This window comes from Phoxinus phoxinus (assembly GCF_949152265.1).
Source record: "Phoxinus phoxinus genome assembly, chromosome: 3".
Classification (NCBI taxonomy): Eukaryota; Metazoa; Chordata; class Actinopteri; order Cypriniformes; family Leuciscidae; genus Phoxinus; species Phoxinus phoxinus.
Genome location: NC_136878.1, coordinates 19,846,602 through 19,861,677, shown reverse-complemented (window position 1 = coordinate 19,861,677; position 15,076 = coordinate 19,846,602). Strand labels below are relative to the sequence as shown.

The 15,076-nt window shown below is 39.4% G+C and overlaps 1 protein-coding gene across 1 annotated transcript; it reads left to right on the top strand.

Annotated features, from left to right (window-relative positions):
• The first annotated feature begins 954 nt into the window (after positions 1 to 954).
• LOC306995666 (myosin heavy chain, fast skeletal muscle-like) lies at positions 955 to 14,775 on the top strand. Its single transcript, XM_079607459.1, has 41 exons — positions 955 to 1,028; positions 1,232 to 1,269; positions 1,526 to 1,744; positions 1,827 to 1,970; positions 2,056 to 2,212; positions 2,317 to 2,344; positions 2,452 to 2,563; positions 2,723 to 2,815; positions 2,948 to 3,011; positions 3,105 to 3,203; positions 3,284 to 3,387; positions 3,476 to 3,614; positions 3,885 to 4,003; positions 4,100 to 4,249; positions 4,337 to 4,507; positions 4,599 to 4,899; positions 5,020 to 5,090; positions 5,245 to 5,332; positions 5,441 to 5,558; positions 5,653 to 5,776; positions 6,692 to 6,828; positions 7,123 to 7,378; positions 7,469 to 7,711; positions 7,820 to 7,996; positions 8,077 to 8,222; positions 8,308 to 8,398; positions 8,481 to 8,870; positions 8,955 to 9,081; positions 9,642 to 9,760; positions 9,847 to 10,043; positions 10,127 to 10,310; positions 10,418 to 10,583; positions 10,694 to 10,818; positions 10,923 to 11,231; positions 11,361 to 11,564; positions 11,650 to 11,775; positions 11,872 to 12,042; positions 12,191 to 12,295; positions 14,291 to 14,386; positions 14,464 to 14,595; positions 14,688 to 14,775. Exons 3-41 carry the CDS (start codon positions 1,538 to 1,540, stop codon positions 14,706 to 14,708), a joined length of 5,811 nt encoding a protein of 1,936 aa, XP_079463585.1. The 5' UTR covers positions 955 to 1,028; positions 1,232 to 1,269; positions 1,526 to 1,537; the 3' UTR covers positions 14,709 to 14,775.
• The last annotated feature ends 301 nt before the right edge of the window (positions 14,776 to 15,076 follow it).

Sequence of the window (15,076 nt, the reverse complement as noted above, 5' to 3'; positions counted from 1 at the left end):
AGGCAGAACAGTTTCTGACCTCTTAAAGCTCTGCCCTCTGTGCCGGGAGCAGCAGCTCATTTGCATGTAAAGGGACACACACAAAACTACACGCTTTTGCTCACCCTCAAAAAGGGACAATGTAAACATGTAAAAAATAATCTGTGGGTATTTTGAGCTAAAACTTACACACTCTGGGGACATCAGATACTTATTTTACATCTTGTAAAAACGGGCATTATACCACCTCTTTAAGTCTAACATTTTCCAACATTATCTCCGGGTAAAAAAAAACAACAAACCCACATTTGACACTACCGATTGCCATATCACTGTCAACATCTCTAGATCTCTCTCTCATTAAAAAAGATCACAACAGAATTCATATTGTGACTAGTCCTGAACATAAAATGCCCATACCTGTTTCTATAATGACATTTTACTTGAGAGGTTTTCTAATTACAAATACTTATCTTGAAGTCAGAAAAATCCATTATCCAGTAGGGAGGCTGCTAGTAGGGATCATAGTGATGACAAAGCCAAGCAGTCCAACATAATTCTCCTTGACATTAGCAGGTACATTAAATAGGAACTATTCCATGTGTGACTAATCCAGTCTTGGTTTCAGAGTCACTGATGTATTATAATACATCTGTTGACATTACATGCATCTTCAAGGTAGTGTTGAATGTCATCATAACTTCTCAGTTTTATCAATGCAATTGATGTATCAAACAAAAGTATCAGATGTATCTAAACTTCACTTCTCTCTAAGACAAAAAATAATAAGAAGAAGCAAACATAGTATTTACGTTCTGGAAAAAAATAATAAGTACAGTTATTATAAGTGCAGTACAGTTATTTACATCTTCAGAATGATCGTCAGTGCCAAGTGTTTTACCTGATTAACTCATTGACTCCCATTTGTGTCATATGAGATATTAGTTAGCCATATTTAACTTCTGCTTGGCTAGCAGAACAAATCCAATATAAGGCGGTACATGGACAAGCCCTGCACTGTTGAGGAGACAGCATAGTTTGTGATTGTGGTGAGAACTCTACTTTCTTCAAGCATTACTGTTTGAAATTAGTTGTTACAAATACACTTAGGCTACTATATTATGATGATTAGAGAAAATAGAGAAAATGGTGACTATTGAATATTCTGGATGTTTGCATTCAAGTTGTTTGATAATTAAATTAGAGGAAAACATAGAACAGAAAGGTCACATGAATTTTAAATCTATTACAGGGCTGCTGGAAAAACTTCACCAGTGGGAAAAGAAAAAGGTAAAGTTCCTCCATATTTATCTTGGTAATAATTAAATAGCCATTTCTCATTTGTAATCCAAGGATAGTTAATTTAGTTTATTCATTTATATTTGTCATGTAGTAGTGCAATTGAAATTTCATAAATGTATTTTTAATATTATTACACTTGGTGTATGGATGATGACAATATTGTATAATTTAATCTTTAAAAAGTGAATGATGTATAGTGATGATTTCATGTAAATTAAATAAAGTTACCCTCTGTTCACTGCAGTAAGCCGCCACCATGAGTACGGACGCAGAGATGGCCATTTATGGCAAGGCTGCCATTTACCTTCGTAAGCCTGAGAAGGAGAGAATTGAGGCTCAGAGCAAACCATTTGATGCCAAGTCTGCCTGCTATGTGGCTGATGTCAAAGAGTTGTACCTCAAGGGAACAATCAAGAGCAAAGAGGGTGGCAAAGCCACAGTTATTTTGCTTGACACTAAGGAGGTACATTTTAAAAATAATCATAATGCACAATGTTCTACATGTTTTTTTTGTCTATCTATTATCTTATTGATCAAATTCATAGGAGAGAACAGTAAAGGAAGAAGATGTCCACCCAATGAACCCTCCCAAGTATGACAAGATTGAGGACATGGCCATGATGACCCATCTCAATGAAGCCTCTGTGCTGTATAACCTCAAAGAGCGTTATGCTGCATGGATGATCTACGTAAGTTCTGAAAACAACAAACAAAAGCATTTAAGTTATTTTTGTCTGTGTTGTTGCAATCTGACCACTTCTCTGCTCATTTCAGACCTACTCTGGACTCTTCTGCGCAACTGTGAACCCCTACAAGTGGCTCCCAGTGTATGATGCAGAAGTGGTGTCTGCCTACAGAGGCAAAAAGCGTATGGAGGCCCCACCCCACATCTTCTCTGTCTCTGACAACGCCTATCAGTTCATGCTGACTGGTAAGATCTGATTTAGGAGATCTGAATTAAATTTAAGTTGAAATTCACATTCATAGTTTTTTATAAAACAATTGCTAAAACATTATTACCCTTTCATTTTACAGACAGAGAGAACCAGTCTGTCCTGATTACGTATGTATCAAGCCTTCAATTAGAGTCGTTGAGAACAGTTAAAATTTCCTCTTGTGAAACTTCCACATGTCTTATCATCTTCTGTCTTCTAATCTCTTATAAACCAGCGGAGAATCTGGTGCTGGAAAGACTGTGAACACCAAACGTGTCATCCAGTACTTTGCCACAGTTGCAGTGTCAGGTGGTGACAAGAAGAAAGAGAGTTCTAGCAAAATCCAGGTATGAGATATAAAACTACATAGCCTACATATTATTTTGAATGTTGGTGATTTACACTCATCACACATGATATGTGAATTTGTGAAATGCCTATAAATAGTGTTTAGTCATTAAATAGAAATGAAATGAAAATAACTGAAAACTCTTCAAACATCACAGGGCTCTCTTGAGGACCAGATTATTGCTGCCAACCCTCTGCTTGAGGCTTATGGTAATGCCAAGACTGTGAGAAATGACAACTCCTCCCGTTTTGTAAGTTCACTACTTATTATTTACATGTAGTTCAATTAGTCAGTTAGTTTGGATTTTTCTATAAAGAGATTTTGTTTTATTGTTATCATCATTAATAATTATTATAATAATTTGTTATTTTGTTTTAAACAGGGTAAATTCATCAGAATTCACTTCGGTACATCTGGAAAACTGGCTAGTGCTGACATTGAGACATGTATGTGGACATAATTTCATTGATCCATCCTGAACATTTGTCTTTGTCTGTCACTCTTCAGATGATTGTGACTCAAGTACATTCTCTCAACAGATCTGCTGGAGAAGTCTAGAGTGTCATTCCAGCTTCCAGATGAGAGAGGCTACCACATCTTCTTCCAGATGATGACCAACCATAAGCCGGAGATCATTGGTAGGTGCACATATTTCATTCATTCAATGTATTTGATAATATTGTAAGATGCTCTTTCATAAATGCTGTGCATTTTACAGAAATGTCGCTCCTCACCACCAACCCCTATGACTTCTCCATGTGCAGTCAGGGTCAGATCACAGTGGCCAGCATTAATGATAAAGAGGAGCTGGATGCTACTGATGTGAGTCATTGCTGTTTGAATATTGACATATTCTATTTAAATATGGCAGAAAAGACCCTAGAACTCATTCTTCTCTGTAATTTTACAGAGTGCTATTGACATTTTGGGCTTTACTAATGAAGAGAAAATGGGCATCTACAAGTTCACTGGAGCTGTGCTTCATCATGGCAACATGAAGTTCAAGCAGAAGCAGCGTGAGGAGCAGGCTGAGCCTGATGGCACAGAGGGTGAGACTACATTGTACTAATGTGTGTCATAACATTAGTTTAATTGTTAGTTTAATTGCTTCTACATTGTTAGTTTAATTGCTTTTATTGCTCTCATTTGTAAGTGCTTTGGATAAAATGAATAAATGTAAATGTAATAAATGTAATAACATGCAGTGCTTTGAAGTGAGATATCCTTATTTCTATTTTGACAAAGAAAAGGATGGTTATAGTTTAGTTTTCAAGGCAGGAAAAGGGATGGATTTTTTTGTGCAACTTTTTTAATTGCAGACGCTGACAAAATCGCCTACCTTCTGGGTTTGAACTCTGCTGATATGTTGAAGGGTTTGTGCTACCCCAGAGTCAAGGTCGGAAATGAGTTTGTGACCAAAAGCCAGACCGTGCCACAGGTATAGTAACATTTCCAGCATGCCATGTGTTTATCCTAAAATTCTGTCTAATTATTGCAGAAGCAGAATAAAATATCCACTCGATTCTACTTACAGGTGTACAACTCTGTTAGCGCCTTGGCCAAATCTATCTATGAGAGGATGTTCTTGTGGATGGTCATTCGTATCAACCAGATGTTGGACACAAAACAACAAAGAAATTTCTACATTGGCGTGCTGGATATTGCTGGCTTTGAGATCTTTGATGTAAGAATGATTATTTTATCTCTTTTTATGTCAAAATGAATGATATTCAGAAGGTAGTAAATGTTTCTGTAATTTTTTGTCCTCCAGTACAACAGCATGGAGCAGCTGTGCATCAACTTCACCAATGAGAAACTGCAACAGTTTTTCAACCACACCATGTTTGTGCTGGAGCAAGAGGAGTACAAGAAGGAGGGCATTATTTGGGAGTTCATTGACTTTGGCATGGACTTGGCCGCTTGCATTGAGCTTATTGAGAAGGTTTTTACCAGTTTTTGAACTTACTCATTTCCATAGTTCATTCTCAGAATCGTAAATATTTAGTAATTAAACAACATTCTTTTATAAACAGCCCATGGGTATCTTCTCCATCCTTGAAGAGGAGTGCATGTTCCCCAAGGCTACAGACGTTTCCTTCAAGAACAAGCTGTATGATCAGCATCTTGGCAAGAACAATGCTTTCCAGAAACCAAAGCCAGCCAAAGGCAAGGCTGAAGCCCACTTCTCCCTGGTTCATTACGCTGGAACTGTGGACTACAACATCACTGGCTGGTTGGACAAGAACAAGGATCCACTGAATGAGTCTGTTCTGCAGCTGTACCAGAAGTCTTCTGTCAAACTGCTGGCTACTCTCTACCCACCTGTTGTTGAGGGTAAAAAACTGAAATTGTTAACATAATTATGTACATCATTTTAACCAAACTTTGATTCAGGGTTGCACTCTTTTCTTGTTATTACTTTATATGTGTTCTTTTGTCTCTTTATCTGAATAGAGACCGGTGGTGCCAAGAAGGGAGGCAAGAAGAAGGGTGGCTCCATGCAGACTGTGTCTTCTCAGTTCAGAGTATGTGTTTGTTTGAGAGCAAATGTGAATAATGATGCAATTGAAAGGACTTAAGAAGCAGTGACTGTACATAACCTTGCTTGAGTCTAGATCAGAGAAATCAGCAACTGAGAGAATGTGAGTAAGAATGCTAAATCTTTTCATGATTAAACAGGAGAACTTGGGCAAGCTCATGACAAACTTGAGGAGCACCCACCCTCACTTTGTGCGTTGTCTGATTCCCAATGAGTCCAAGACTCCAGGTAAAGTAATAAAGGACTCACAGATATTCTCATATTAACACAATATTTAATGTTGATGTATTTAATAATGCTAATGTTAATTTACCAAGCTCATGATGTAAATTATAGGTCTCATGGAGAACTTCCTGGTTATCCACCAGCTGAGGTGTAACGGTGTATTGGAGGGTATCAGAATCTGCAGAAAGGGTTTTCCCAGCAGAATCCAATACGGTGACTTCAAACAGAGGTATATATGACACCACATAAAAATACTATTTCCTGTTGAAGACTCTTTATTAGAAGATATGAAGCATTTTGATAAATATTCCCATCTTCCACAGATACAAGGTGCTGAATGCCAGTGTTATCCCAGATGGACAGTTTATGGATAACAAGAAGGCCAGTGAGAAACTCCTGGGATCTATCGACGTTAATCATGACGAATACAGATTTGGACATACGAAGGTTAATATTCACCTTTACAACTTTCAAAGATTCAGTGATCATGGTCATTTACAGTGCTATGCATAAGTTTAGGCACCCATGCTAAAGTTGACTAAAAAGAGGAATAAAAAATCATCTTTTGGAAATTGAACTTAATGCCTTAATTTAAAAAAATAGGAAAAATCCAACCTTTAAGGACACCAATTTTCTTTGTGAATGAATAATGTATCGTAAATAAATAAATGTTCTTCCTTAAAATACAGGGTGCATAAGTTTGGACACCCCTATGTTAAATTCCCATAGAGGCAGGCAGATTTTTATTTTTAAAGGCCAGTTACTTCATGGATCCAGGAGACTCTGCATCCTGATAAAGTTCCCTTGGCCTTTGGAATTAAAATATCCCCACATCATCACACACCCTTCACCATACCTGGAGATTGGCATGGAGTACTTTCCATAAGATCATCTCTCAATGCAAATCAAACTAGCTGTTAGGCTAACTGAAATAAAACCATGCCAATCTCTAGGTATGGTGAAGGGTGTGTGATGATGTGGGGATATTTTAATCCCAAAGGCCAAGGGAACTTGATCAGGATGCAGAGTATCCTGGATCCATGAAGTAACTGGCCTTTAAAAATAAAAATCTGCCTGCCTCTATGGGAATTTAACATAGGGGTGTCCAAACTTATGCACCCTGTATTTTAAGGAAGAACATTTATTTATTTACGATACATTATTCATTCACAAAGAAAATTGGTGTCCTTAAAGGTTGGATTTTTCCTATTTTTTTAAATTAAGGCATTAAGTTCAATTTCCAAAAGATGATTTTTTATTCCTCTTTTTAGTCAACTTTAGCATGGGTGCCTAAACTTATGCATAGCACTGTAGCTTATACAGGTAAATCATATTTTGATTTACTGTTTTACATAAACTCAGGTGTTCTTCAAAGCTGGTCTTCTGGGTACTCTTGAGGAGATGCGTGATGAGAAACTGGCTGCTCTGGTCACAATGACTCAGGCTCTCTGCCGTGGTTACCTGATGAGGAGGGAGTTTGTGAAAATGACGGCGAGGAGGTGAGAAATGTTCTCAAACACGCTGATTTAACTATTTCAGTTAGTATAAAGCTTTTTCAGTTGGAAATGTCACAACAATGATTCATAACCCGCATTAATTTACAGTGTTAATGGATTATCAATACAAATATTTTTCTGTCTACGCAAGCCCATCTTCTTGTCAAATAGGCTTTTAAAAAATACTCTATACAAATATGTTTGACCCATAAAGTGAAGGAAATGTTTTTATCGACTGGTTTAAAAATAAGCATTTACCAATAATTCTGCATTTTAACATCCAAATTGTTTCATAAGGGATGCAATTTACACCCTCCAATACAACATCCGCTCATTCATGAATGTCAAACACTGGCCATGGATGAAGGTTTATTACAAGATTAAGCCTCTGCTGAAGAGTGCAGAGACTGAGAAGGAGCTGGCAAACATGAAAGAGGACTATACAAAATGCAAAGAGGCTTTGGTTAAGGCTGAAGCCAAAAAGAAGGAGCTTGAAGAGAAGATGGTGGCACTGTTGCAAGAGAAAAATGATCTGCAGCTGCAAGTAGCATCTGTGAGTACATTTTATAATTATCTGAATTTTTGGTCCATTAAAAATTAGCAAGGTTGTTTCCAATGAAATGGCAATCTATTTTACTAACAGGAATCTGAGGGTCTCTCAGATGCTGAGGAGAGGTGTGAGGGTCTGATCAAAAGCAAAATCCAGCTTGAAGCTAAACTCAAGGAGACAACTGAGAGACTGGAGGATGAGGAAGAAATCAATGCTGAACTGACAGCAAAGAAGAGGAAACTGGAGGATGAGTGCTCTGAGCTGAAGAAAGACATTGATGACCTGGAGCTCACCTTGGCTAAAGTGGAGAAGGAGAAACATGCCACTGAGAATAAGGTTGGAGATTGAGTTGGTTTAAGATGAGATTTAATATCTTTCTTATATGTTGATATAAAAATAATAATTGTAAAATATAAGCTTATTTGAAACAAAAAAATCACACAGGTCAAAAACTTGACTGAGGAAATGGCAGCTCAGGATGAGAGCATTGCCAAGCTTACGAAGGAGAAGAAAGCCCTCCAAGAGTCACATCAACAGACACTGGATGATCTTCAGGCCGAGGAGGACAAAGTCAACAGCCTGACCAAATCCAAGACAAAGCTTGAGCAGCAAGTTGATGATGTGAGTTGATTATGCAAACATGTTATTAATTAACTGTGTTTTTCTGCTGTGAACATATTTTATATATCATTGTCCTGTAGCTTGAGGGTTCCCTTGAACAAGAGAAGAAGCTCCGCATGGACCTGGAGAGAGCCAAGAGAAAGCTTGAAGGAGACCTGAAATTAGCTCAAGAGTCCATCATGGACCTGGAGAATGACAAGCAGCAATCTGACGAGAAGCTGAAGAAGTAGAAATTCTTTGAAAATTCATACAAAAAAAAAATGGTTTTCACTGATTTCAGATCAATCATTGTTTTCTCATTTTACACACAGAAAAGATTTTGAAACAAGTCAGCTGCTCAGCAAGATAGAAGATGAACAATCTCTGGGTGCTCAACTCCAAAAGAAGATCAAGGAGCTTCAGGTATTTTGAGAATTTTTTTTCAAACATTACGATCATTATGATCAGATCTCTAAGAATCTAATTAACTATTTTTCCATCATAGGCTCGCATTGAGGAACTGGAGGAAGAGATCGAGGCTGAGCGCGCTGCTCGTGCCAAGGTTGAGAAGCAGAGAGCTGATCTCTCCAGGGAACTTGAGGAGATCAGTGAGAGGCTTGAGGAGGCTGGAGGAGCCACTGCTGCTCAGATCGAGATGAATAAGAAGCGTGAAGCTGAATTCCAGAAGCTGCGTCGTGATCTTGAAGAGTCCACCCTCCAGCATGAAGCTACTGCTGCTGCCCTCCGCAAGAAGCAGGCAGACAGTGTGGCCGAGCTGGGAGAGCAGATCGACAACCTGCAGCGTGTCAAGCAGAAGCTTGAGAAAGAGAAGAGCGAATTCAAAATGGAGATTGATGATCTTTCCAGCAACATGGAAGCTGTTGCCAAAGCAAAGGTTTGAGAATGGTTTCTAAAAAAAAAAAGGAAATATAAAAAATGTGGTTTAGATTCTTAAGAATCAAATGAAATGTTTTTACAGGGTAATCTTGAGAAGATGAGCCGCACACTTGAGGACCAACTTAGTGAAATTAAGTCCAAGAATGACGAGAACCTTCGCCAGTTAAATGACCTCAGTGCTCAAAGAGCAAGACTTCAAACTGAAAATGGTAAATAATGGCACAATATCTCAAAAATATCAAACAAAATAATACAGCATTTTATTTTCTCCACTTACAAATGCAGATTTAATATAATGCACAATCAGTAAATCATCCTCCATGTAACATATTCACACGATCCTTTGACCTCATTCTCAATGCTCATTTATTATGTTTTTCTAAAGTAAATGAAGTGAAGTTACATGAAGGCCAACTATGGTAACTCTTACTCAGAATTTGTCCTCTGCATTTAACCCATCCAATTTAGTTCTCACACATAAGGAGCGACGAGTAGTGAACACATCAGCAAGACACCGGCGCCCAGGGAACAATAGACTAGAGGCCTTAATTAGGTGCCTTGCTCAAAGGCACCTCAGTCGTTTCCTGCTGGTATTGAGAATCAAACCCGTGACCTTTGGGGTAAAAGTCAGAATCTCTGACTATTAGGTCACAACTGCATCATATGATGATGTAATCAATTTCCACAGCCTTATTGTGTAGCAAATGCTCTTCTCATTTTATTAAATGCTTTATTTTGAATTGAGCTGACATAGTGAAAATTTTAACAGGTGAGTTTGGCCGTCAGCTGGAGGAGAAAGAGGCTCTGGTTTCTCAGCTCACAAGAGGCAAACAAGCTTTCACTCAGCAAATTGAGGAGCTTAAGAGACATATTGAAGAGGAGGTTAAGGTAATACATCATAATCAATACATGCACATACTTGTCAATTATTTTACTGTAGAGAAAAGCTAATATTATGTGACTTTGTCTCCTAGGCTAAGAACGCACTGGCCCATGCTGTGCAATCAGCCCGTCATGACTGTGACCTGCTCCGTGAGCAGTTTGAGGAAGAGCAGGAGGCAAAGGCTGAGCTGCAGCGGGGAATGTCAAAGGCCAACAGTGAGGTTGCTCAGTGGAGAACCAAATATGAAACTGATGCCATCCAGCGCACTGAGGAGCTTGAAGAGTCCAAGTATGTCTATTATTGTATAACATTCCCAATTCTCACAGCTATTTTATAGATTGGAATTCAAAATAATGTGTATTACTTAACAGGAAGAAGCTGGCCCAGCGTCTGCAAGAGGCAGAGGAACAAATTGAGGCCGTAAACTCCAAATGTGCATCTCTGGAGAAGACCAAACAGAGACTCCAGGGTGAGGTGGAGGACCTCATGATTGATGTAGAGAGAGCCAATGGTTTGGCTGCCAACCTTGACAAGAAACAGAGAAACTTTGACAAGGTAAACTATCAGAGTCATTATTTAATATTCTCTTTGTAAAATATTGCTGGAATGGGCTTTGTTAAACATGTTATCAAAAAAACGATCCTGAAATATCTCCACCAAAGGTCCTGGCAGAATGGAAGCAGAAATATGAGGAAGGTCAGGCAGAGCTGGAAGGTGCTCAGAAAGAGGCTCGTTCACTCAGCACTGAACTGTTCAAGATGAAGAACTCCTATGAGGAGAGCCTGGATCAGCTGGAGACCCTCAAGAGAGAGAACAAGAATCTGCAGCGTAAGAATGAAACCCTTAAATTAGAAAAGACTTTAATGTTCTAATTCTAAATGAACTTTAAAAAGTAAACATGTGATTATGATTACAGATATATTTTTTTCTTTCTACAGAGGAGATTTCAGATCTGACAGAGCAGATAGGTGAGACTGGTAAGAGCATCCATGAGCTGGAAAAGGCCAAGAAGACAGTGGAGACTGAGAAGGCAGAGATTCAGACCGCCCTGGAGGAGGCTGAAGTGAGTATCTGAAGATCAATATGGAATTCTTGCTAGAACCATCATACTGTGTTGTTAATGAATCATTTTGTTATGATATTTAAATGTTGCTTTATTTTTCGTAGGGTACACTGGAGCATGAGGAGTCTAAGATTCTTCGTGTCCAGCTTGAGCTAAACCAGATCAAGGGAGAGGTCGACAGGAAGATTGCAGAGAAGGATGAGGAGATGGAACAGATCAAGAGGAACAGCCAGAGAGTCATTGAATCCATGCAGGGCACTCTGGACTCTGAAGTCAGGAGCAGGAATGATGCCCTGAGAATCAAGAAGAAGATGGAGGGAGACCTTAATGAGATGGAGATTCAGCTGAGCCACGCCAATCGCCAGGCTGCTGAGGCCCAGAAACAGCTCAGGAACGTTCAGGGACAACTCAAGGTATTTAACTTCTGTTCGACTTTGGGATGTATTAATATGTTTGTATAATCTAACTTTTGTTAGATTATGGTCACCAGAAAGCATTAATTTAAAGCATTAAAGCTAATCTAAAACTATTGTTATGTTCAGGATGCCCAACTGCACCTTGATGATGCCCAGAGAGGACAGGAAGACATGAAGGAGCAGGTTGCCATGGTGGAGCGCAGAAACACTCTGATGCAGTCTGAGATTGAGGAGCTGAGAGCTGCTCTGGAGCAGACAGAGAGAGGCCGCAAAGTGGCTGAACAAGAGCTGGTGGATATCAGTGAGCGTGTTGGGCTGCTGCACTCTCAGGTAAGGGCATTTTGGTTTTACATTGAAAGTAAGGAAATTGAGAGAATAATTTAAAATGTTCAAACTGTTGCTTTCCATTTTGTAGAACACAAGTCTCCTGAACACCAAGAAGAAGCTTGAGGCTGACCTTGTTCAGGTCCAGAGTGAAGTTGATGACACTGTACAGGAAGCCAGAAATGCAGAGGAGAAAGCCAAGAAGGCCATCACTGATGTGAGCCACAGTAACTGCCAAATGTTTCAAAAGGCACTTGTGTACTTAAAAAAAATGTGGATCTAATGGACTCTAATGTCTGTATTAATGCAAAAGGCTGCAATGATGGCAGAAGAGCTGAAGAAGGAGCAGGACACCAGTTCTCACCTTGAGAGGATGAAGAAGAATCTGGAGGTCACAGTGAAGGACCTGCAGCATCGTCTGGATGAGGCTGAGAATCTTGCCATGAAGGGAGGAAAGAAACAACTCCAGAAACTGGAGTCAAGAGTAAGATTGCCTTTTTTTTCTGATGTTAATAGTTATGATCTGAAAGGTATAAATTGTGTATTGCTTTAATATTCTGGAATATATTGGATAGTCTAAACATGTTTTCATTGACTGAAATTATTTAAATATTATCTCCCACTAACTATAGGTCCGTGAGCTTGAGGCTGAAGTTGAGGCAGAGCAGAGACGTGGAGCTGATGCTGTTAAAGGTGTCCGCAAATATGAGAGGAGAGTCAAGGAGCTCACCTACCAGGTACAAAAAATGTGTAGTAAAATTCAGGTCACTTTAATCTGATTATGTTCTTGTCACGACACGCACACGAGAAGGTGAAATCCAAGTGCAGTTTATTGGGTAATCGTAAAACAAGTCCAGGCAAGGGTCAAATCCAATAGGGCAATCCAAAACAAGTACACAAACAGGGGACACAGGGAACAGAAGTGGCAGGATAATAGCAAGGACTCTGTGACAAACATTGAAACAACCAGGGTATACAGGTCCTTCTCAAAAAATTTGCATAGTGTGATAAAGTTCATTATTTTCTGTAATGTACTGATAAACATTAGACTTTCATATATTTTAGATTCATTACACACAACTGAAGTAGTTCAAGTCTTTTATTGTTTTAATATTGAGGATTTTGGCAAAAAAGTAAAGAAAAACCAAAAAATTAGCATATTTCATTCGACCAATAAAATAAAAGTTTTTTTCATACAAAAAAAAAAGTCAACCTTCAAATAATTATGTTCAGTTATGCACTCAATACTTGGTCGGGAATCTTTTTGCAGAAATGACTGCTTCAATGCGGCGTGGCATGGAGGCAATCAGCCTGTGGCACTGCTGAGGTGTTATGGAGGCCCAGGATGCTTCGATAGCGGCCTTAAGCTCATCCAGAGTGTTGGGTCTTGCGTCTCTCAACTTTCTCTTCATAATATCCCACAGATTCTCTATGGGGTTCAGGTCAGGAGAGTTGGCAGGCCAATTGAGCACAGTAATACCATGGTCAGTAAACCATTTACCAGTGGTTTTGGCACTGTGAGCAGGTGCCAGATCGTGCTGAAAAACGAAATCATCTCCATAAAGCTTTTCAGCAGATGGAAGCATGAAGTGCTCCAAAATCTCCTGATAGCTAGCTGCATTGACCCTGCCCTTGATAAAACACAGTGGACCAACACCAGCAGCTGACATGGCACCCCAGACCATCACTGACTGTGGGTACTTGACACTGGACTTCAGGCATTTTGGCATTTTCTTCTCCCCAGTCTTCCTCCCCAGACTCTGGTACCTTGATTTCCGAATGACATGCAAAATTTGCTTTAATCCGAAAAAAGTACCTTGGACCACTGAGCAACAGTCCAGTGCTGCTTCTCTGTAGCACAGGTCAGGCGCTTCTGCTGCTGTTTCTGGTTCAAAAGTGGCTTGACCTGGGGAATGCGACACCTGTAGCCCATTTCCTGCACACGCCTGTGCACGGTGGCCCTGGATGTTTCGACTCCAGACTCAGTCCACTGCTTCCGCAGGTCCCCCAAGGTCTGGAATCGGTCCTTCTCCACAATCTTCCTCAGGGTCTGGTCACCTCTTCTCGTTGTGCAACGTTTTTTTGCCACACTCTTTCCTTCCCACAGACCTCCCACTCTTGCTTGAGGGTGTCAATGATGGCCTTCTGGACAGCAGTCAGGTCGGCAGTCTTACCCATGATTGCGGTTTTAAATAATGAACCAGTCTGGGAGTTTTTAAAAGCCTCAGGAATCTTTTGCAGGTGTTTAGAGTAAATTAGTTGATTCCGATGATTAGGTTAATAGCTTGTGTAGAGAACCTTTTCATGATATGCTAATTTTTTGAGATAGGAATTTTGGGTTTTCATGGGCTGTATGCCAAAATCATCAGTATTAAAACAATAAAAGACCTGAAATATTTCAGTTGGTGTGCAATGAATCTAAAATATATGAAAGTTTAATTTTTATCATTACATTATGGACAATAATGAACTTTATCACAATATGCTATTTTTTTGAGAAGGACCTTTATATACACACACAGCGAACTAACAAAGAAACATGGAACAGCTGGGAACAATGATGAAGGGGAACAGCTGAGTGCAATGAACAGTGATGGTACAGACAAGGATTGTGGGGAATGCAGTTCATCATGAGACAGACACCGTGGAGGACGAGGACCTCTAGTGGACACCAAGGAACATGAACCAGACACCGTGACAGTTCTAGTCTGATCCTTGTTCATTATCTGCAGACTGAGGAGGATAAGAAGAACCTCAACAGACTGCAGGATCTGGTTGACAAGCTTCAGCTGAAGGTCAAGGCTTACAAGAGACAGGCTGAAGAAACTGTGAGTATCTCAGTTGAGAACTATAAACACCATGTGAACATGTTAAGTTCCTGATATTATCATATGTGACTTTGCAGGATGAACAAGCAAACACTCACCTGTCCAAGTTGAGGAAGGTGCAGCATGAGCTTGAGGAGGCTGAGGAGCGTGCTGACATTGCTGAGTCTCAGGTCAACAAGCTCAGAGTCAAGAGCCGTGATTCTGGAAAGGTAATTTATTTTTCTGATGCATGTATTTTTAAACTTAACATGTATTCTCTTTTATTCTAATCATGTATTTGTTCACTCTCTATTTTTTCAAGGGCAAAGAGGTAGCTGAGTGAAAAACGTAACATACCATGTACACATCTCTGAAACTGAAATTAATAAACTTTGAAATTTAGCAGCTTACTTTTTGTCGTTTTTCTTATTTTATTTATTTATTCGCTCACTCACTCACTCACTCACTCACTCACTCACTCACTCACTCACTCACTCACTCACTCACTCACTCACTCACTCACTCACTCACTCACTCACTCACTCACTCACTCACTTGTTTATTTTGTGCTGTTACCATAGTATGCTTCATGATATTTATAACTCTTGATATTAACAAATAATTTATGAACTTGATCTGCATATTTTTCTTTATAGCTACATTAGCTTTGAAAAAGTGTCAAACAATTTAAGTCAAAAACAAAACTTCATC

Excerpts from the sequence above, each read along its gene's own strand:
- LOC306995666 (XM_079607459.1), top strand. The coding sequence starts at position 1,538 with ATGAGTACGGACGCAGAGATGGCCATTTATGGCAAGGCTGCCATTTAC. Across the intron at positions 5,333-5,440 it reads CAATGAGTCCAAGACTCCAG|GTCTCATGGAGAACTTCCTG; the intron begins GTAAAGTAATAA and ends TGTAAATTATAG. Across the intron at positions 10,311-10,417 it reads AACAGAGAAACTTTGACAAG|GTCCTGGCAGAATGGAAGCA; the intron begins GTAAACTATCAG and ends TCTCCACCAAAG.